Source organism: Euleptes europaea, chromosome 2, assembly GCF_029931775.1.
Source record: "Euleptes europaea isolate rEulEur1 chromosome 2, rEulEur1.hap1, whole genome shotgun sequence".
NCBI lineage: Eukaryota > Metazoa > Chordata > Lepidosauria > Squamata > Sphaerodactylidae > Euleptes > Euleptes europaea.
The window spans coordinates 100,812,116-100,834,718 of NC_079313.1; the positions used below are offsets into that span (position 1 = coordinate 100,812,116).

The window sequence follows — 22,603 nt, forward strand, 5'->3', positions numbered from 1 at the left end:
CCCTGTCTCTGTGCTTACGTTCTGGTTTCCTAGTTGCAGGGAGTTTTTAACAAATATAAACACCCCAAAATATCATCATCCTTGGTCCTCTTATCTCATGCAGTGCATTCCAATCTCTTTTTGCATCCTAACATCTCTTCTCCGGCATGTGTAACTGAAATCTTAATAATCACTTGGCTCTGTTTAGAGCTGCATCATATACCTGAAGGCATGGTACAAAAAGGCCATGGCCCAGCCACCTTGCACATTTACCTGCACAGCACATGTATATTTCTCCAGCTTCTCCCCAAATTTAGCTGTACTTGCTGGGAGCCTCATACTTGCACTATTGGAGCAGGAATAGAGAAGAGAAAATGAGAACAAAACTTCATCAAAGTAATTACAATGTTCACATGCACCCTGAGTGAAAACCCAATGGAGTCTTACAGTTTGGATAACTGCCTTGTAGTCTGTTATAAAGAAACCTGTGCAGTGGGGAAACTGCAAGGACTTGAAGGGGGCTCCTCGCTTTCCCCTGTATCCCTCTCCCCACACTACTACTTCTTTCCCTCCTCCTAGTAAGCTTTCTGTGCTTCCTTCTCTCCTTCCCACCCACCTAAGGTTGCCAACCCCAGGTGCAGAAATACCTGGAGATTTGAGTGTAGAGCCTGGGAGAGGGGTTTAGGGAGGAGAGACACCATGGTAGGATATAATGCCATGCAGTCCACCTTACTAAGCAGCCATTTTCTCCAGAAGTGCAATAAAAGTTTTGAATAAGTAAATAATAAATAAATAAGTGATTTATGTAGTCTGGAGATCAGTTGTAATTCCAGATCTCCTGCTCTGTAAGCTCCTGACCCTTCGAACCAGAAATCACCACAGAGTCATATAGAATCCAAGCAGATGGCTTTTACTGGTCAAAAAGGCAATACAGTGCATACAGGGAACTATGGCAGCTATGAGAGTCTCACTAGCTGAACGATAATATAAGGCAGTAAATGGCGGGAGATTACACAGCATCAGCACACATAAACAGAGTACACTTTCCCAGGAGCAGCATTCCCAGGCCTTGGTATGTGTGGTCGACCTTGAGGCTAGACAGTACAGTACAGACACAGAAACAATACTGAAACCGAGATAGCAGCCTGACATCCTGCTCCCCTTAAGGCCCCCTCCCAGTCTGTAAGGGGGATGGTCTTTCCGGGTAGGCAGTGTGAAAGGCATCGACGAGTTTGGGGGCGGAGACATCTCGTGTGCGAACCCATTCGTCGTAGGCAGGGGGGAAGTGTTTCCAACGGACTAAATACTGTAGGTTTCCATGGTGAACACGAGAGTCAAGGATTTTGGAGACCTCGAAGTGCTCCTCCCCCCCCCACCATAATGGGCTGTTCGGGAGGCGGATCAGGATGCCATTGTGGAGAGGCAGAATGGGGCTTCAGGAGGCTAATGTGGAAAACGGGATGTACACGCCTCAGGGCTTTGGGGAGAGCTAGTTCCACTGTGACAGGATTTATGATCCGTGTGATGGGGAATGGGCCAATGAATTTAGCATTGAGCTTAAGGCACAGACGGGTGGAACGTAGATTTTTGGTGGAAAGATAGACCATTTTACCCACTCGCAGATCGCCCCCGGGGGAACGATGTTTATCGGCTTGTGCTTTGTATTTGCGCTTGGCTCGGTCGAGATTGCTAACGAGCCAAGGCCAGGTGGTACGGAGGGTGTGTGCCCAGGAAGCAACGTCAGGATCTCCCTCCCCCTCCACATTATTTCTGGGAGTAACAGGACCGAAATCCTGTCCATACACAGCATAGAATGGGCTAAAACCTGTAGATTGATGTACAGCATTATTGTAGGCATATTCTGCGAAAGGTAATAGTTCCACCCAGTTATCTTGGTGGTAGTTAACATAACAGCGTAAATAACATTCAAGTACAGCATTGACACGTTCAGTTTGACCATCTGTTTGGGGATGGTATGCAGTAGACAATCCTTGTTCTACCCCCACCAACTTGAGAAATGCTTTCCAAAACTTGGAAACAAAGCCACTGCCGCGGTCACAGATTATTTTGCGCGGAAACGAATGTAATTTGAAGATATGTGATACGAAGAGGCGGGCCAGTTTCTGAGCAGAGGGGATCCCTGCGCATGGAACTAAATGGATTTGCTTGGAAAACAAATCAGTAACAACCCATAATACAGTTTTTCCCCCGCTGAGAGGGAGATCAGTCATAAAGTCCATAGCAATCACTTCCCAGGGTTTGTTGGGTGTTTCCAGAGGTTGCAGTAGCCCCGGGGGTTTGCCCTGTGATCTTTTCACTGTGGCGCAAACAGGACAGCTGCGAATAAAAGAGTCAACATCGGAACGCATTCCCCCCCACCAAAACTGTCTGCGCAATAAGTGGAGAGTCTTTAGAAATCCAAAGTGTCCAGCTGTTTTTGCTCCATGAGCTAAGTGTAAAACGTCTTTTCGGAGTGCTTTGGGTACATATAATTTTGAGTCTTTGTACCAAGAGCCCCCCTGTTCTATTACCTCAGGGGGTAGGGTGTGATTAGAGCGTTCTGAAAGGCAGTGGTCCCGAAGGGTATTTAAAAAGGATTCGGAGATGGGAACCTTGGCGGGTACCCCCCCCCCGCTACAGTGGTTTTAGGAATTGCAATGGGGGTAGTGCTTACGTGCGGTGGTGCGGAGATTGCAGGCGGCAGGGCAGCCGGTGGGGTTGGAGGGGTGGAATCGCTGGTTCGTTGTTGTTGTGGAGGCGGTTGGGTAATCGATCGGGTTGGAGGAGTTGGAGAGCTGGATCTGGGGTGTTGTTGTTGAGATCGAGTTTGCACGGCTAGTGCAGGAAGGGCTCCTCTTTGCGTAGGGGTGAACAGAGAGTCGGTTGGCCTCTCGAGTTTTACCGGGTATTGCGGCAAGCGGGAGAGGGCATCTGCGAGAACGTTTTGCTTTCCAGGAACATGCTTTAGGACGAAACGAAACTGAGCGAAGAATTCTGCCCAACGTTGTTGTTTCGCTGACAGTTTATGGGACCCTGTGAGGGCAGCTAGATTTTTGTGATCGGTCCAAACCTCGAAGGGGATTTTGGAACCCTCCAAGAATTGTCTCCATAGAGTCAGTGCATGGTGAACGGCCGCTGCCTCTTTCTCCCAAATGGGCCAGTTCAATTGTGCGTGCGCAAATTTTCTCGAAAAGTAAGCGCAAGGGTGAAGGAGACCATCCGGACCTTTCTGGAGGAGGGCCCCTCCCATAGCTACATCGGAGGCATCGACTTGCACAATGAACATTTGGTTTGGGTCTGGGTGCTGTAGTACGGGTTCGGATGTGAAGAGACGTTTGAGGGCCACAAACGCGGCTTGACATTGTTCAGTCCACAGGATTTTTGCAGAGGGTAAGGTCGACGCGTTTGCTTTTCCTTTGGTTTTTAGGAGATCAGTGATGGGTAGGGCCACTTGGGCGAAGTTAGGGATGAACCCTCGATAAAAGTTCGCAAACCCCAGAAACTGTTGTACTTGCTTGCGGTTTGTGGGGGGAGTCCAATCGAGAACGGCTTGGACTTTGACAGGGTCCATGCGAAGACCTTGGTGGGAGATTATGTATCCTAAAAATGTGAGCTGGTTTTGATGGAACTCGCATTTAGCCAGTTTTGCGAAGAGTTGGTGATTGCGCAGGTGCTGCAGAACTTCTCGGACCAGAGTTACATGCTCTTCTATGGTTTTCGAATAAATAAGAATGTCATCCAAATAAACCACCACCCCGCGATACAGTAAGTCATGAAGGATTTCGTTGATAAGTTGCATGAAGACCCCCGGGGCCCCTTTTAATCCAAACGGCATCACGAGGAATTCATACATTCCAAAACAGCTAGAGAAGGCAGTGAGGTGTTCATCTCCTTCTCGGATGCGGACTCGGTAGTAAGCTTCCACCAAGTCTAACTTGGAGAATACCCGGCCCTCCTGTAACTGTCCCAAAATATCAGAAATTAATGGGATAGGATAGGCGTTGGTTTGGGTGACCGCATTGAGTTTTCTGAAGTCAATGCACAGACGAAGGTCGCCCTCCTTCTTTCGGACGAAAAACGCAGGGGCCGAGTTCGGGGCATTCGATGGACGAATGAACCCTCTGGCGAGGTTTTTGTCTAGGAAGTCCCGGAGGACAGTGCGCTCGGAAGCGCTCATGGGGTAAATCTTGCTTTTGGTTAATGTGCAGTCCTTGACCACCTCAATTGCACAGTCCGAGACCCGGTGGGGGGGCAAGGCATCACATTCTTTAAGGTCGAAAACATCCGCAAAGTCCCGATATACGTTAGGTAGGATTGGAGGTGCTGGGACCTCGGAGGTTAATGCTGGGACGGGCGGATATAACAGCGCAAAGTTTTGCCGGTGTTGGTCGCACACGGGACTAGCGAAGGAGATAGTGTTGGTTTCCCAGTTAATACTGGGACTATGTCCTTTAATCCAGTTAATACCCAAGACCACTTCAAAACGGATAGGGGCTATAGTGAAGTCTATTTGCTCCCAGTGGGAGCCAATTCCCATTGCCACCCCAATGGTGCGGTGATCAACTGGACCCCCCTGGAAATGGCTCCCGTCCATTTGGGCAAATTGGACAGGGGCGGGTAAAGCCTCAGATTCGGCTCTGAGTGCAGCAAAAGTGGCTTCGCTTATGAGAGTGCGACAGCAACCGGAGTCGATGAGTGCTTTGACGGGTAGTTGGGGGCCACCGTTAAGGTGTTGTAAAACTGCATCCACGTAGACGGTGGAGTCCACTTCTTTGATTTTGGTAGGAGCATTCGGTTTAGCAGGAGGATCTGGAGAGGTCTGTGGAGACGCTCCATTCACCACAGACCGGAGCCGTTTTTTGACAAGTCGAGGGGAGATTCCAGGTTTAAGGCTGGAGAATTCCATGGATTTTCCTCATCCGAAGAGGGAAAGTTGTCCCCCAATGGGGCACTTGTAATCCGAGACCCGGCGGGGTCGTTTGTAGTAGGCAGGGAGGCTAGGTCTCCAGCATGGAGTGCAGAGGGTGTGGGTCTTCCCGGAGCTGCGCTGCGGGTGGCCGCGGTGCCTCTGCGTGGTGGACGACCTCTGGCTCGGGTTATCGTGCTGGGACGAAATAATTCATGGCGGTGCGGGCAAACAGCTGCAAAATGGCCCATTTCTCCGCAAGTAAGACAGGCACCTCTCTGAAATCGGGCTTCATGTTCCTGGGGCGGACGTGGAGGATTTCGTGGGACGGGCGGTGGTGCCTTGGATTGGGGCTTTTGGGTGCCTTTTTCCTTGTGCTTTTGACGGACTAGAGAAATAAAGCGTCGGCGGCTTTCCACTTCCTCGGCCAATAGAATCCAGTCTTCAAGGGTATCGGGATCACCCCGCATGTATGACCAGTTCAGAACATCAGGGTGCAAGGCTTCCCTGAAATGGTGAATTAGAGTGGTTTCGGGCCAACCTACAATTTTACTTGCTAGTCGTTGAAATTCATCGGCAAATTCTCGAACTGTAGCAGAGCCTTGTTTTAGTTGTAAGAGTTCCGCTTTGGCTCTTTCCCCCAGGAAGGGGTCCTCAAACCTCCTTCTCAGAGCAGTCATGAAGTTGTTGAGGGAACGGATAGCACGAGAGCGGGTGTCGAACTGGAGGACCATCCAGTCAGTTGCTTTACCTGTCAGAAGGGAAGCTACATAACGCACCCGGCTATCCTCCGTGGGGAAAAGCTGTCCTTGTTCTCGCATATAACTGTCCACTTGATGCAAGAAACAAGGCAGAGTCTCGAGAGATCCGTCGTACGTAGTCTTCAATTTGAGTTGCTTCCAAGGGCCGGGCACAGGCTGGCCCGGTTGCACGGGTGGTCCGGGCGGAGGAACAACGGGAGCTCCGGGAGGCAGGGGTGGAGCAGGCACATTAGCGGGTGGCTGGGGTGGCTGGATGGGCACCCCCTGACCTGGTATCGGAACGGGCTGTGCCTGGGCTATCAGGGTTTGTTGTAATTGCCTGTTATCCTGAAGCATACGTTCCATTAGCTCTTGGACTTGATCAACACGGTCGGAGAGCTCCCCATTCTGGGCTCGTAAGAGGTGAACATCCTCACTTGGGCCACCAGTAAGATGAGGTTTACTGGTCCGGAAGCTCGTGGCCCATTGAGAGCTGTCTCCATATAGATCCTCGTCTTCAGACTCTCCTGAGTCTCGACGTCGGTCAGCCAGACGGCGTGCGCGTTGGGTCGCGCGCGACGGGACAAACGCCGGGGAAAAAGACAGACCTGATAGCCCTTGTACAGTGTCCTTGGGGCGCGTATCCATTTTCGCCCGATCCCTAACCCTTGCTGCTGCCGCCTTGGCTGCTTCAGCAGCTTCTCTCTCTTTTGCGACCTTAGCCGCTTCGGCGGCTTCCTTATCCGCAAGAACTTTGGCGTTCTCAAGTCTTAGGGCAGCCTCCGCCGTAATGCGCGGTAAAAGTTCAGTTTCCAGGAGTGTGAGTATGGGGTCGGGTTCCCCGCCCAGCAAGGGTTGTATTCGAACCGCCAGTGCGGGTGCATCGGCTCCAAAAGTCGAGGTCAAAGCTTGAGCCAAGGTGGTTACCGGGGTGTCCTTTGTACATTCCACAAGGAGAAGAGCGGTGCGAATAGCGACCCGCTTGGCTTCAGCCTGACAGCTGGCCGCATCCGGTATTAGGGAAAAACCCTCTGGCGGGGCTCCTGCCATGGCAGAACTAGAGGAAAGAGTCTCTCGAGAAATAAGATTATCCAAAAGTCCAGTTAGTACTTGTAAATCCTCAGTTGCCAACCGGGCATCGTCCAGTAATTGATCCAAGTCTTGAAGATCTAAACGAGTATCAGTATCCTCCGACGTCAACATCCAGAGAATCCCTTTTAGAGATTGCCACTGTTCCTGTACCAGTCCCCTCAAGCGGCAAACCTCTAGGGTAGTCCTGAAGAGTTCAGCGACTATGTCCTGTAACAGGGTGGGATCCTTCCGAGAGGAATCCAGGGTAGTAGGTCACTCGGAGAGCCTCTCAGCTTCCATCCAAGTGGCAGGCGAACCCCCCTGGGCTCCAGCCTGACTAGTAGTACAATGAAGAAGGTGAGAGATAGCTGCCATAATGTAAGCTCCTGACCCTTCGAACCAGAAATCACCACAGAGTCATATAGAATCCAAGCAGATGGCTTTTACTGGTCAAAAAGGCAATACAGTGCATACAGGGAACTATGGCAGCTATGAGAGTCTCACTAGCTGAACGATAATATAAGGCAGTAAATGGCGGGAGATTACACAGCATCAGCACACATAAACAGAGTACACTTTCCCAGGAGCAGCATTCCCAGGCCTTGGTATGTGTGGTCGACCTTGAGGCTAGACAGTACAGTACAGACACAGAAACAATACTGAAACCGAGATAGCAGCCTGACATGCTCCCACCTGGTAGTTGGCAACCCTATACCCACCCACCAACACATCTTTTATCTGCCTCGCCCCATCCTCAGCTATATTTATTATTTATTTATTTCATTTATACCCTGCCCTTCTCCACAAAAGGGACCCAAAGCAGGTAACATCATTCTCTCTCCTCCATTTTATCCTCATAACAACCCTGTGACGTAGGTTAGGCTGGGAATGTGTAATTGGCTTAAGGTCACCCAGTGAGCCTCCATACTAGTAGAGTGGTGATCAACCTGGGTATCCCAGATCCTAGTCTGAAATGCCAACTGCTACACAAAGCTGGCTTTCATGAGGTGGCTGCTGCTGAATAGTAGCAAGCAGACCGTCCTGGATGAGTCATGCAAAGTCGTGTGGTATCAAGTCATCCAGCAGCTACTGTCAGGCCTGGTCTTGATGAGTCCCTCCCTCAAAGGTCAAAACAAACCCTAAAAGGGTCCTCCGTCCTGCCTTTTACTGACAGAAACCAAGGCTTGAAGGCTGGCACTACTGTTGTGATTGTCTAACAACCCCCACAATGGTCCCTGCAGCAGACTGGGATATGGGGCGGGGGGACACTGGTTGCGGCATCACATCACTTCTTGTAAAAAAACAAAAGTGACATAGATAGCTCTAGGAATTGCTAGAAACTCTATGGTAAAGTGACTCCTAGATCCACCAGAGGTACAGCTGCTAAGATGTTATATTTGGGATGTAACTAATTACAGATTCTGCCTCTGGTGGCCAGTATGAGAATTTGAGCTGCTGTCTTAGAAAACTATGGCTATTTTCACATGGTTTATTTACCCTGGGTTTGGCGCTGTTGGGAAGTGGGTTTTTTCCTGCTTCCCCAAAGCATCATGTCACAGTCGTGCACCCCCTGTGGTTTCCCTGGGTTTTTCTCCAACTTTTCCCAAGGCTGTTTTGCTGTAAAGTTTTGGGAAAGATTGTAACAAAGCCTGGATGGCTACCAAATGGATGGAAAGTTTGGGTTTTCCTGGTCTTGCCTACAAGGAAGCCATTTTCCTTGCTCCTGGCCTGCAGCAGCCATTTCCTTCCCCAACCACCAGGGGGCTTTTTAAAACCAGCAGCTAATATCAGAGAACCTTGCATAGGTTATCATTATGGTGTTAAAGTTATATAATAATATTCAATTGATGACTTTTTTTAAAAAAAACTGGAAAAGTCCTGGAAGTTCTGGGTGGTGGTGGTGGCTACTACCAGGGTTTTGGCAAGGAGCCTGTGGGCAGATCTGCCATGTGGAAGCCCTGTTGCCGCTGTACTCTATAGGCAACCATAACTGCAACTGGCAAAGGCTGCCCCCGTGTGGAATGCAACTGCATAAGGACTGAATAACATAAATAAAAGTTAGGGATCATATTGTCAATTATATGCACATTACAGCCAGCCACATGGAAAAGTGGTAATTTAATTACATGCATGTTGTATAAGGTTCCCAGCTCTACTTGGTACCGTAGGCAGGAGAATTTGGGGGTGGGTACAAGGGATTTGGCATCATGCACAATCTCACTTCCAGCTAGGGTTGCCAATTCTGAGAGTTGAGAAATTCCTGAATATTTGGGGTGGAGCTTGGGGAGAGCAGGGTTTGGGAAGGAGAGGGATAATGGTATAATGCCATAGAATCCACCCTCCAAAGCAGCCATTTTCTCCAGAAGAATTTATTCCGTAGGAGATCCATTGGAATTCTGGGAGATCTCCAGGTCCCACCTGGAGGCTGGCAACCCTTCTTCAGGTACCAAACCAAAAGTAGAATAATAGAATCATAGAGTTGGGCCATACAGGCCATCTAGCCCAACACCCTGTTCAATGCAGGATCAGTAGGGTTGCCAGGTCCCTCTTTGCTACTGGTGAGAGATTTCGGGGGTTGAGCCTGAGGAGGGTGGGGTTTGGGGGAGGGGAGGGATTTCAATGCCATAGAGTCCAATTGACGAAGCGGCCATTTTCTCCAAGTGAACTGATCTCTATTGGCTGGAGATCAGTTGTAACAGCAGGAGATCTCCAGCTATTACCTGGAGGCTGGCAACCCTAAGGATCAGTAATGTAATGTCATTGCATTGAGGTACCACTTTTTTATTCACCAATAACTCTGTGGTTAAATCATAGAGTTTCGGGTGAATCCTAGAGTGTCAAGGTGACACAACGATGTCATTCCTGGTTTCATGCCAGGAGACATCCTGTATTGGTGCAAAACCGAATTGCCCCCCCCCATTTCCTTCCCCCACCCCGCCACTCTGTCGAGCATCAGCAGGGAATAGGAGGTTTAAGGGATAGGTCTCCCTCTACAGTGAAAGGCCTGGCATGCCAAATATTGTGTGGACAGACTAATTTTTCAGCACATGTTGAAGTAATTTTTTCATTAATCTTATTGTGGGCCGAATATTGATCTCACACAACAGTCAGAAAACCAGTTAAGTGTATGGCTAGGTTTAATACTTGTTAAATACCTAGGGCTGATTTTTGTTCTTATGAAGAAGGCCCATGGTATTCATACTGGCTTCTTAAAACTACAGCAAATATAGTGGTTAAGAGTAATGGACTAGGCTCTGGGAGATCCAGGTTCTGCCTTGAAACTTGCTGAGCAACCTTGGGCCAGTCATTCTCTTTCAGTCTAATCCACCTCATAGAGTTGTTGTGAGTGAATAATGGGGTAGGAAAAACCATGTATATGATCCTGAGCTGCTTGGAGGAAAGTGGGATAGAAATGTATCAGAGAGACAGAAACTGAAATAGAATTCTTCAGGTAGTTCCACAAATACAGCCACCACAGAAAGCTGAGACAATTTTAACCACCCTTACAAAGAAAAAAAAATAACAATTCAATGCTTTCATTTGCTGTTGACCAAGCAATTTGCACACATACTTCAGTATTGCTAGAGGCAGCAACTATTGGTGGCAGAAAATTCACCCAAGGATTTCTAGAACCAAAAGAGTATCCTAGCTTCTCCCACTCGAGTCTTCTCTACATAGAACCCCAACAGTCTTTAGAAAATATATTTTAATGTTCAGTAATATTAGGGCTGTGCAAAAAGAAAAATTGGTAAATTTCAGGTTTGGATTTATTGGACCCGATTTTGGCGGGGGGGGGGGGGGGAGAACCTGAAATAAGCCAAATACCTAAGGTTTTCCTGGGGGGGAAATTGGGTCCATTTTAGCTTATAGGATTTTTTTTGAAGCTCCCGTGGGGGCATTTTTAGAGGTTGCCCCCTTCTCCACAGAAAAGCACAACACCCTTTGGGGGCCCATTAAATCAAACCCCCTGCCCCAAACTTCATGCAAGGAGAGTCCCTTGCAGCTACCCTGAAAATTTGGTAACTCTACCTCTAAAAATGCCCCCACCCCCCAAGCTCCTAAAAAAAAAAAATCGGATACAGAAAAGCCTTGGGAAAGCTGAAGGCAGAATAAGCTGGATACCTATTCAGCTGATTTGGTGATTGGCTATCTGGCTTTATTTTCTATTTCAATATTCAGCCCCAAATAAACCCAGGAAAAGCCTAAATGTCTTTCTTTGGGTTTATTTTCAGGTCACTAAACCTGATATGCACAGTGCCACTCAGTATTATATATTTATTTATAGTCCGCCTTTCTCACTTGGACTCAAGGCGGATTACACAAAGTTAGTCAATACAATCAACAGGATGGGACATCTAATAACCAGTGCAATAGGATTATGGTAGTAGAACCAATCAGAAATCTAAAAACAGAACTGAAGCAAAGCATTAGTATGAAGACCACAATCCCCAATGATTTATCCAAGTAACTTTAGTACAGTGCAACTCTATTGCCTTTGTAGAAAAGCCCTCTTGAATAATTCAGTTTTGCATAGTTTGCAGAAAGCCAAGAGAGTGGGAGCCTTCCTGTCATATTCAGACAAGCCATTCTGTAAGGTGGGGGCCTCAGCAGTAGGGTTGCCAGGTCCCTCTTTGCCACCGGCGGGAGATTTTTGGGGCAGAGCCTAAGGAGGGCGGGACTTCAATGCCATAGAGTTCAATTGCCAAAACGGCCATTTTTCTCCAGGTGATCTGATCTCTATTGGCTGGAGATCAGTTGTATTAGCAGGAGATCTCCTACTACTACCTGGCAGTTGGCAATCCTACTCAACAGAGAAGGTATGTGTATGGGAAGTTGTTGATTTTGCCCATTTGTTTGGCACCTACAGAAGACCTTGCTCAGATGAGCGAAGCTATCATGCCAATGCACAGGGAGAGAGGAGCTCTTGCAGGTATGAGGGTCCAAGGCCCATAAGAAAGACAATCCAGCAGATATAAGTATCCCAAGCAAGTGGAAAAAACTTAAAACAAGAGTTAACTAAAATCTGCTGACCTTCTGCTTAGTGTATCTTGCTTATCCTTTGGAGGGACCACCTACAAACACAAGAAATTGAGATGTCAGAAAGGAAGATTTACAATGGGACTGAACCCTGGTCTGCCTCAGGGCCAAGCAGCTTTTAAAACCTCTGATGAATCTTGTAGTTTCTTTAAGCCACATGAGCAAGATGGGCTAAAATATGAGAAGGGAAGTTTCTATAGGAGCCACCAGGCTGGGAAGGAAGTTCCCTACACATGGCCCCCTCGTCTGAGCATGTGCTGACTTTTCAGAAGAGGATCTGAGTACTAGGGTCAGGATGGACAAAAGGAAGTATTCTTTACTCATTGAGTAATTGTGGAATTCACAGCCAGAAGATGTAGCAATGGCCACAAGCATAGATGTCTTTAAAAGAGAATTACAGAGATTCATGGAGCATTAGATCCATCAATGGCTACTAGCCCTATTGACTAAACAGAACCTCTATATTCTTATCTGATGAAAGGAGCTTTGACTCTTGGAAGCTTATACCCTGGAAAGCTTGTTGGTCTTTGAGGTGTTACTGGACTTGAATTTTGTTCTTCTACGTTCTGAATACCATGGCTAGGAGGCAACATCTGGGGAAGGCCTTGGCCTCTGTGCCCTGTTTGTTTTCCTTCCACAGCAAATGGTTGGTTGTTGTGTGAATAGCATGCTGGACTATGTGGACTACTGCTGTGATCCAACAGAGCTTTTCTTTATGCTTTTATGGTATAACATTTGCTCATGCATCATAGATCATCTTCCTTCTTGGCTGTTTTCCAGGACCTAGTGAGCTATATATTCTGAAAACAAACTAAAACAAGGCCAGTATGACAAAATGCACCCTGAAAAATGAAGGATGGTGTTCACCATTTAAACAATAGTTGTGTGAAACAGTTCATAAATGATACAAAACTTCCAAGAGTCAGCTGGAGATCCAGTTCTTACTATTTATAATGGCTTCCACTATTTACTCCTGATGCAGTGTGTTATAATACTGTAAGAGCAAAAGGATTATTTAGGATGAAAGACATGATAGTACAAACAAAGCGTTCTCCAGATCTGAGCATTCAGAAATGTGTCAACCAACCTATGTGTATATGTGTACCTATACATACACATACACACCAGGTTGAGAGGCATCAGTGCATTCATCTGTAAAACACACCACATCATATTATTCAGTAACATTTCAATACAGCTGAACGTAGCCTGTGCTACATATCCTTTTGCTCAACTGCAAGCACAATTGCAGTATGAGAATCTGCCAGCTTCCATTAGGGGGGGAAATACTCAGTTGTAATCCCCAAGTTTAAGCATGAGACAAAGAAACAATACTCTGGCAAAACCAAAAAAAAAAATGTCCAGGGATCAAAAGAGCCAGAATGATACAGAGCTACAGCAAACTGCTGGTGGGAAGGGATAGGGAAATCTGCATCACAATGCCCCATGTATAAGGTATTCTGAAATGGAATTCTGCACCCACCTGAAATGGACTGTTAGCTAATTTGAAAGATGTTTAAAATGGGCTGAATTAAGCACCGGGTGTGATGCAAGGTGGAGAGAATCTCTGTCCAACAAGGAAGGGCTTTTCCTTTTCAAGGTAGGCATCATTCCACACCTTGCTCCTTCATGCTTACCCGGAAAGAGATTGTCCTTGGACTGATTCGTTTGAATGAGCTACTGTAGGTAACCAAAGGGTGAGCAACTGGAGAGGAGACCTCGGATCCATCTTCACCATCAGCTTCATCAATTTTAGGAACACTTCTTCTTTCCATGGCCTGGGAAACAAGCATGAATCAAGGAAAGGGGGACATAAGAGGCTGTGACAGCTGCACAGAATCAGGTAAACTGGATATATCTAGATCCAAGTGACTGCCTAATCTGATCAGCACTGATTTCTGCGGGAGACGGGGAACCAGCCAGTTGAGGAATAATTTAGGAGGCTTATTTAATGAAGCAATCAATCACAGCCATGTTAGTGATGTTCCCTGGAGTTTAATTAAATCCCACTTAACTATTCCGGCTCCAATTGCAGAAAGGCAAATCAAATACCTAATAAAATTTAGGATAATGCTAAATATAATTCCCATGCATCAATATCCAATATCCACTAACACTGGATGAGACTAGTCCTTCATAGACCATCTCTGAGCCACTCAGCCATCCTTGCTAAATCCAACTCAAATGTCCCTGCTGATTGCCTTTTGAAAAGCTGCCAGCTTCGAAAACAGACGTGAGTCATGACAGCTCCATCAGTCCACACCGCCTCCAATTGGCATTCACGCCCATCACTTCTCACCCCGTGGCTTCCATTTCTCTCCTCTACAAGAATCAAGACCTAATCACCTGTGGGACAGAGGCAGCTGGAGGCGAAGATGCTTCTGTGCTGTTCCTTACTCTTGAGTTAATCTTCACTTCAAGTCGACTGATGCTCTTCCGTTCCCAAGCAGCTCGCTGAGGCTGTTGCATTGTCACCTCGTTTTGGACCGGAGGTGCCCTCTGGGACTCATGTGCATTCTGAGCCTTCTGTTTCTCCTCTGGTAGCTGATCCTTAGTCAGTTTGGGGGGTTTCTCTTCCTGCTCCAAGTTTTCACGTTTCTCCACTATTGGCTCCCTCTTTATCCGACGCAAGTTTTGAGGTTTTCCTTCTGTAGGGTTTTTCTGCTGACCCAGGTCCTTGCATTTTTCTGGTTTTGGGTCTTTCTTTTCCTGAACTGGTTCTGAGAGAGATTCTGCTTTCTCTTCATCAGCTTCCAACTTCTTGGCATTCACGATCTCCTTTTTATCTTGTTTCACATTATTTAAGTTCTCTGCCTTCCACCTCGTCCTTCTATTGTCCTGCTTATTTCGTGTGTCTACCAGTTTCCTCTCGTTCTCTACTATGGAGTTCCCCAACTTTGAAGGCTTTACCTCAGAGAAATTACGGAACCTACAACCAAAAAGAAAAGAAGGCATCGTAACCTTAGATGCAACACTGGGGGGCACTACAGGTTAGTTTGATATAGCAGACAAATCCATTATTGACAAAATGTGCAGAATGTGAATTATGCTATGTACGCATGGAACTTCTAAACCATGGTACGAAAGATTACAAGGATGGAATGGAGAGTTTGCATCCAAATGTCCTGGTATATTTTGGAAATCTGGGGGTGTATTTCTAAGAGGGAAGGCATTTCAATGGGTGGGGACACCATCATGCCCAGTACCTAGAAGCTTCAAGCAAGCATCCGGGAGGTAGGACTGAGAATGGAGAATTGACATCTGGGACAATTCCCTGCACTCTCACCCATAGCTCCTGATTGTCTCAGCTTCTTGGTGTTCTACCCAACCCCAAGAGAATTGGTGCATTTGTGAAGCTTCTTGCATTATGTATTTTTTTAAAAAAATGGAAAAGTGGCTTAAAATTAAAAATACAACTGGCTTAAAATTAAAAATACATGGAAGGGATAGTTTGGCTAGGCAAGGTTGACAAGAACAACTCCAAAATAAAGCAAAAAAGAAACTGGAAGACAAAGCAATAAATCCCCTCTACCTCTCCTCTCCCATACACACTCAGATCCACTACTTATGTAGTATGCTAAGATGAATTTCAATTCTGATCGTGGGCACCAGTTTGGCTAGAAAGTAGGATATATATACATCAAATGAAATCAATCAATTAATTAATTAATCCATAGATCTTTCTATTATAATTAATAGTTAGATGACCATAAAAATTGGGCCATTATCTCATGTGCTTTAAGCACACACCCAGTCTATGCTCCGCACACCCTCTTCTTACTCACAACTCTCTGTGCATAGGAAGGGGGTGAATGAAAGGAGAATCTCATTTATGAAACAATGAGAGAAAAGAAAGGATGGAAGATGGATGATTCCTACTTCTCGGTTTCCACTACTTAATAATGCAGCTAATCAAGGATGTGTTTCTTTGCAAGTCCGTGGACAACTAAAATACTCCTTGTGCTGCATCCAAATGAAAGCTCTTCCCTCAAACGCCTGGACACGCTGTTTATCCTCTATCTTCTGACCTTCTAACAGGCAATCCCCACATATTTTCAGGAGCAGGTGAATTCAACATGCAGTACAAAGTTATTTGATTGTGTAAACTCACAGACAGTGGTGTGGTATAGTGGTTAAAGTGTTGGACTAAGATCTGGGAGACTCAGGTTCGAATTCCTCCTCTGTCATGGAAGCTTGCTAGGTGACCTTGGGCCAGCCACACACTCTTAGCCTAGCCTACCTCATGGAGTTGTTGTGAGGATGAAATGGAGAAAAGGGGAATGTTGTGAGCTGTTTTGGGTCCCCATTTGGGGAGAAAAGTAGAGAATAAATGATGTAAGCACTTAAGTACATAAGTACAAGGCCATGATAACAGTGCTTCACTCTGGCATTCACACATTGTGCATACACAGTGCTGCCTTCAGGTGTAAAACAGCTGAATGAGAACTAGAATTAGTTTCCTAGTCCAGCACTACACCACACTGGCTGCCAACTAGCAATTTGTATATGCATGGATTCCATTCAGGCCTTCAGATCAACTTGTGGAAGGAAGGTGCTATCCCAATTCCCCCTCCACTATCTTGTTATCTAGATTAACCTACTCACACAGCATCCTAAATCCTGAAATTAATCCACCAGAGTAAACAGAAAGGTACCACCTGACTTCAGAATCAATGGAATTTAGGCCAGGCGCTATGACAGCCAGAAACCATTTCAACCTGCATAGCCAAGCAGAGTCTCTCTTATGCACTGTGATTTCTAGAACAACCTCCAGAGCATTTCCTTCCATATACCTGTTTGGTACCCGACAGGTGACCTTTTGTTCTGTAGTGGAAGTTTCCTGCTTGGCATCAGAGCTGGAACTCAACTGTCGGTGTCTTCGCCGGCGCTCCCTTTCCTGTTCTTCCTCATCTTCCGCACTCCATTGTTGGGCCAGGCTGAAGAGAAAAGCATGAGAAGAAGAACCATATTTTATTCAGATGCTACACCAGGAATAAAGAAGGCCAGAAGAGTAGGGTGCTTTCCCCACTGTCTCATTAATGCCGGAGACTTCAGTTATTGGTATAACCAGCTATTTATTGAACTTCTATAACACAAAGAAAAGGTCAGCCGCTTTTCCCTAGTGCCTGCTTCTCTTTCTTCCTTGGTCTCCCTCTAACTTCCTGTTTCCTTTTTAGTTGCTCCTCCCCTGTTCCAACCCCTTAATTCATTCATTCATAGACCTTTATTGGCATAAAAATTATTACAATGGTTACAAAAAGGGACCATAAAACATAAAATCAGTGAAATAAAACAAAGAGCAATATAATCAAATATCAGAGCTTGTAAGTTTTTGCACTTTCATCACATCCACTAGAAAATTGGCAACACCCTCAGTAATCTCCGGTACTGAATCATTCAATAAAAATTGACATTTTACTTTATTAGACAGGTGATGTTTTGAATAAAACCAAGTTTTTAACCATTTCCCACGGGATGTTTTGTATAGAGAACAGTCAAACAGTATGTGTTCAATTGTATCCAGGGAGTTGGAACCACAGGGACAGATCCGTTCCTGTATTGGGATTTGGTGGTACCTTCCATACAGCATCCTTGATGGAAAGGCATTGACCCTAGCAAGAGAGAATGCTCTACGGAGGATAGGGATATCTAGATTGTAAAAGTAGTAGGGGATACTGTCAATTTTATTCATAAGACCCAACATTGCTGAAGAGCAAACATAAGGTTGGATTGGGTGCATCTTTTGAAGCTCCATATCTAAGAGACATTGTTTAATAATTTTAAAAATGTGGGCTTCAGTAGTTGGAGCCAAATCTTCCAAAGAAACTCCGATAGATCTTATTTTGGTCAAAATTATACAATCCCAGGAGGTATTGTGAAGTTCTTTTAACAACAGTGATAAAAGGGAACCACGCTCAGTTCTAAAATATAGTTTGAGCCAATATCGAATAGTTAATAACCAAACCTTGGTTTCACACAAATTTTGGCCTAGTTCAGAGCAAATTGCATGATAAGAAACACATTTAGGGAGACCCAGAATTTGTCTAAAAAAATTTGCTTGAACAGATTCTAAATCACTATTAAAAGCATTGACCCAAATAGGAATACCATACAAAATCTGGGGTAAAATTTTGGAGTTGAATACCTTGACTGCTGCAGGAACAAATTGATTGCCCTTATAGAAGAAGAAACCCCTTAATTAAGATTACATTTCACTACATCCCCCCTTTTTGAGTTTACAACAATTTCGTTTTAAGAATGCTAACAAAAACATTAAACTATAAGCTATCAACATTCACTATGAACTTCCTACCTTGAGATGGTGAGTAGACTGTCAACCACCCGTAATAGCACCTGGGGGTTATTCTGCCCCATTGTGGGGTGCTATTGCTATCTATAGGAAAGAAAGGTCAAGCTCTGTGACGTGCTGGTTTCTGAATCACTCTACCTCTTGAGGTCATTCGTTCAGGGTTTGAAGGTAGAGAATAAGTTGTGATGAGTGTAGACTGAACTGGGACTGGGTCAGATACCAGTGAGTCAGTTCCAGTCTGGTGATTTGTGGATGAGCTTTGACGATGTTTGGGTTTTCAGTTTCTGTAGCTTTTGTTGATGATGTATCTGAACATTCCTCTGGTACAAGTTGTAAGTGTTGTCTGTTTCTCCTAATTGTTCCAATTTCTACAAGGTATTATCATGGTATCCTACTTTGGTTCTTGTAGGTTATCCGGGCTGTGTAACCATGGTCTTGGTTACACAGCCCGGATAACCTACAAGAACCAATGAACTCTGACCGTGAAAGCCTTCAACAGTATCCTACTTTGTTTCAAAAGTATTGCAGGATCAGACCATACATTTTTGTCATTGAGCTTTATTCTCACCTGCGACCCAGTGGTGAGCTTTGGCAATGCCTGAACTCCAGGCAGCCTTTGCCTTCTCATCTGTAGCTTGGACTTTCTTCAAATCAGGCTATTGAGGGTACAAAGTTATCGCCAAAGTTGGAAGTGGTGTTCATAGTTGTCGACCCATCAGCTGTGCTGGACTATATCCAGTTGTATTTATGGGAGTAGCGTGATAGGTCAATAAAACCAAAAAAAGATTTTCTTGTTTTAAAATTTGCTTTGTTGTTTGTACAGCTATTACTGCCTCTCCATTGGACTGTGGAAAGTTGGGGCTAGCTGTAACATGTTTGAAATGGTATGTTTTTGCGAATCGAACAAACTCTCCCCCTGCAAACTGAGGGGCATTGTGAGTCAGAAGGACTTCTGGGCAACCCCACCTGGCAAATATATTCTTTAAGCAGTTAATAACTGTACTGCTGGTCATGTCAGAAACGTGAGCTATTTCCAGGTATCTTGAGAGGTAGTCAATGGCAACTAAATGCTTGCATCCTGTCAAATGTCAGCTCTGACCCTTTCCCAAGGTCTATCTGGTAGAGGAGTAACTATCAAGGGTTCTCTCCATTGAGAAGGATTACGTTTGTGACAGAATTCACTGGTTTGTATCAGGGCCTTAAGATCCTGACCTATTTGTGGCCACCAAACAGAAAGTTGGGTTCATTTCCTGCATTTGGCAAGTCCTTGGTGACCAGTGTGGAGATGGTGCAGTATTTCTTGTCTCTTCTGTGGTGGGATAACAATGTGATCACCATGAAGAAGTAGCCCCTGGGACTCTGTGAGGCATCCCCATTCAGCAAAATAGAGCTTGAGTTCACTTGGTATACTATGCACGTGTCGTGACCAACCTGTTCTCACAAATTCCAAGACCTTTTGTAGCTCTGCATCAGAGGTGGTAAGAGCTTGTAACTGTTGAAGTAAGGAATCAGAAATCAGCTTCAAGCGTTGCACAGCGGTTTCAGAACATGCAACCTCTTCTACAAGAGTAAATGAAACAGCATCAATAGTCTTCTGTGAATGTCATGACAGGGTATCTGCTACGTCTAGAGTTCTGTTCGGACGGTTTAACCTGCGGGTTAAATCTCATCAGACGCAGGAGTCTTTGGCATCTTATTGGTATTTTGTCCAAGTCTTTACAATTTGTCAAGGGTACCAAAGGTTTATGATCCGTGAAAGCTGGAAGGAGGCTAGACCATAAAGATATGTAGAAAACCCTTTGCATGTCCAAACGGCTGCTAAACACTCCTTTTCAACTTTCCTTCAAATTCTTAAGAGGAACACACTTCCCAGGCCATAGCTGCTAGTGTCTGCACACACAATGATGCAGTGAGTGATATCATAAAATGCTAGTACAGGAGGGTTTGAAAGCATAGCCAATAATTATATAGAATATTTTTATATCTCCAGTTTGCTTGGGTTATTTCACATCATGAACCCAACATGTGAAAAACATTTGCCTTTGATTGCCACATCTTATTTGTTTTCTGATTTATGTGCCCATATTCCATGCCCAGAGTACTTGAATCAACTCTAATACATGTGTTTGGGTTATAATATTTGGTAAAACCAGCCCCCCCAAAACATCCAGTTGTAAAAATGAACCCAATTGGGACATAAGAAGTTTGGCCCACTTGATCTGCTACCCCCTTGGCTCATGGATCAACATCCTGATTTCCTGCCTCCCTGGCTACTGATTCTTGTTGAACTACTTGATCATGGTAACTGCTTATCAGAGTGAACCAACCCAGATCTTCATCATAGAGGTGTACCCAGCTGAATTCTTATCTTACAGTTTTATGGCTTATATGAAGGTGTAACCATGTCTCACAGTATAAAGGTGTTACGTTATGCACATTTCTTGTTCTCCTGCTTTATGTATTTGTGAAACATTGCGGGAAATCAGGCATATGAAACCTGTTCTAGGATATAGCATGGGATTTCTCATATCAGCTGTTGTGTTTTACTGCTTTTCCAGGAGCCATAGTGCTTTTTTTATTGTTTCTTTTTATACAAATTTCAATTATATATTTCTTATTCTACATACAATGTTTGTATAACATACTTTTCTCATTCCCTCCCATCCAGAGCCATAGTGCTTTATGACAGAATACTTTATGCCAAAAGTACTGAATTTCAGCAGCGTTGTAGCATTATTGCAGCACAACACCAATGCCTACAAATGCTTTCAGGCTATGGCTATTGCTTTCATATTGCTTTAAATAACACAACAGGTTCCTGGTCAACAATACAAACAGGAATAAGATCAGTTTTTGTTAATTATTGTACCCATTTTGCCCTGGATCTTCCTGACAGGCTTTTTAAACAAATACCTCCTTGTTGGTTAAGATCTGGCTTAGGTTGTGTTGTGAGAACAACAGTATCGTCCTGTACTTTCCTGCACCCTGCAGCACCTGGACCCAGCTCTGGTTCCCTCACATTTGCAGAGAAGCAGACAAGGCTGTGTTATAGGGTTACCAGCCTCCAGGTGGGGTCTGGAGTTCTCCTGCAGACACCAGACTACCAAGGTCAGTTCCTCTGGAAGAAATGGCAGCTTCAAAAGTTGGACTCTGTGGAGTCACATCCCTGCTGAGCTCCTTCCCCTCCACAAACTGTACCCTCTCCAGGCCCTGCCCTTAAATGTCCAGGATTTCCCAAGCTGGAACTGGCAACCCCAGCTTGGGTTGCCAACCTCCAGGTACAAGCTGGAGATCTCTTGCTATTACAACTGATCTCCAGCCAATAGAGATCAGTTCACCTGGAGAAAATGGCCACGTTGGCAATTAGACTCCAGGGCATCCAAGTCCCCCCCCTCCCCAAGCCCCGCCCTCCTCAGACTCTGCCCCAAAAATCTCCTGCCAGTGGCGAAGAGGGACCTGGCAACCTTAACCCACGTATGAGCAATCATCAATATGGCTGATAAGTAGAGTTGGCAGCCTCTAGGGTGTGGCTGGAAATCTCCTGGGATTACAACAGATCCCCAGGCAACAGAGATCAGTTCACTTGGAGAAAATGGCTGCTTTAGAAGGTAGACTGTATGGTAGGGCTGTTGAATTAAAAAAAATTCGGTATAGTTCGGATTCAGCCGAATTCAGCCCGTTTAGATTCGGGATATGCCGAAGTCCGAACTCCCCCACTTCGGATCCGTTCAATTCGGCGGGAATTCAAAGTTCGGGAAAAAATTCGGCCGAATAAAGCCATTAAAAACACAATCGCACCTTTCCGCGGCTCTGGGGGGCATTTTTGGGGTTAGAGGTCCCAAACCTTCGGAGGAGCTTCAAAGGACGTTTATTGAAAGACTCCCCAAGTTTTGTAAAGATTGGGTCAGGGGGGGCTGAGATATGGGCCCTGAAAGGGGTCCCCCCACCCTTAATGTGCATCTCTCAGCAGAGCTTGCCACCCACGCACAAAGCTCCCAGCCCCGACAACAGCTGAGAAATTTGCAAAACAACTGCAAAACAACACAACCTTGTTAAACAACACCTTTGCAACACACAACTGAAACCTCCCCCCTCAAACCAGGGAGCGAGAGACTCGAGGGGGAACACACACCCCAGGCAGAACCGACGAAAGCCCCATTTGGCTTCCCCCCCACCCACAGAAACTGCTCCCTCCCCACACACACACAGACTCTGCTTTCCCCCACACACACACACATACACAGGAGAAAAATTATAGATTAAAGCCCCCAAAGGGGTCTTACTGTGGCTGTCTTCTGTTCCATCAAGAGGGGCTGAAGAGGACTTGTAATCCAAGATGATTCCAATTAGGCACGGGACGTTTTGCTCTGGAGATGCACAGGATCGGCTGATCCATTCATCCCAAGAGGGAAAAGGGGAAAGGGGAAAGCCCATATCTCGGGACCCCCTGACCCAACGTTCACAAAACTTGGGGGGTATCTTAAGAACACTGGTCTGAAACTCCGCTCAAAGTTTGGGATCTGCTCCCCCCAAAAATGCACCCCCTGCAGCCATGGAAAG

At 45.7% G+C, this 22,603-nt stretch overlaps 1 protein-coding gene across 1 annotated transcript in view; it reads right to left on the reverse strand.

Moving 5' to 3' along the window:
- LAD1 (ladinin 1) overlaps nt 1-22,603 on the reverse strand; it is a 43,709-nt gene that overhangs the window by 4,966 nt on the left and 16,140 nt on the right. Inside the window, exons 2-6 of the mRNA XM_056844502.1 lie at nt 16,527-16,670; nt 14,072-14,662; nt 13,371-13,500; nt 11,728-11,768; nt 253-325 (exon numbers count right to left, since the gene is read on the reverse strand). Coding sequence (XP_056700480.1) covers nt 253-325; nt 11,728-11,768; nt 13,371-13,500; nt 14,072-14,662; nt 16,527-16,670 — 979 coding nt within the window. The remainder of the gene's footprint in view (nt 1-252; nt 326-11,727; nt 11,769-13,370; nt 13,501-14,071; nt 14,663-16,526; nt 16,671-22,603) is intronic.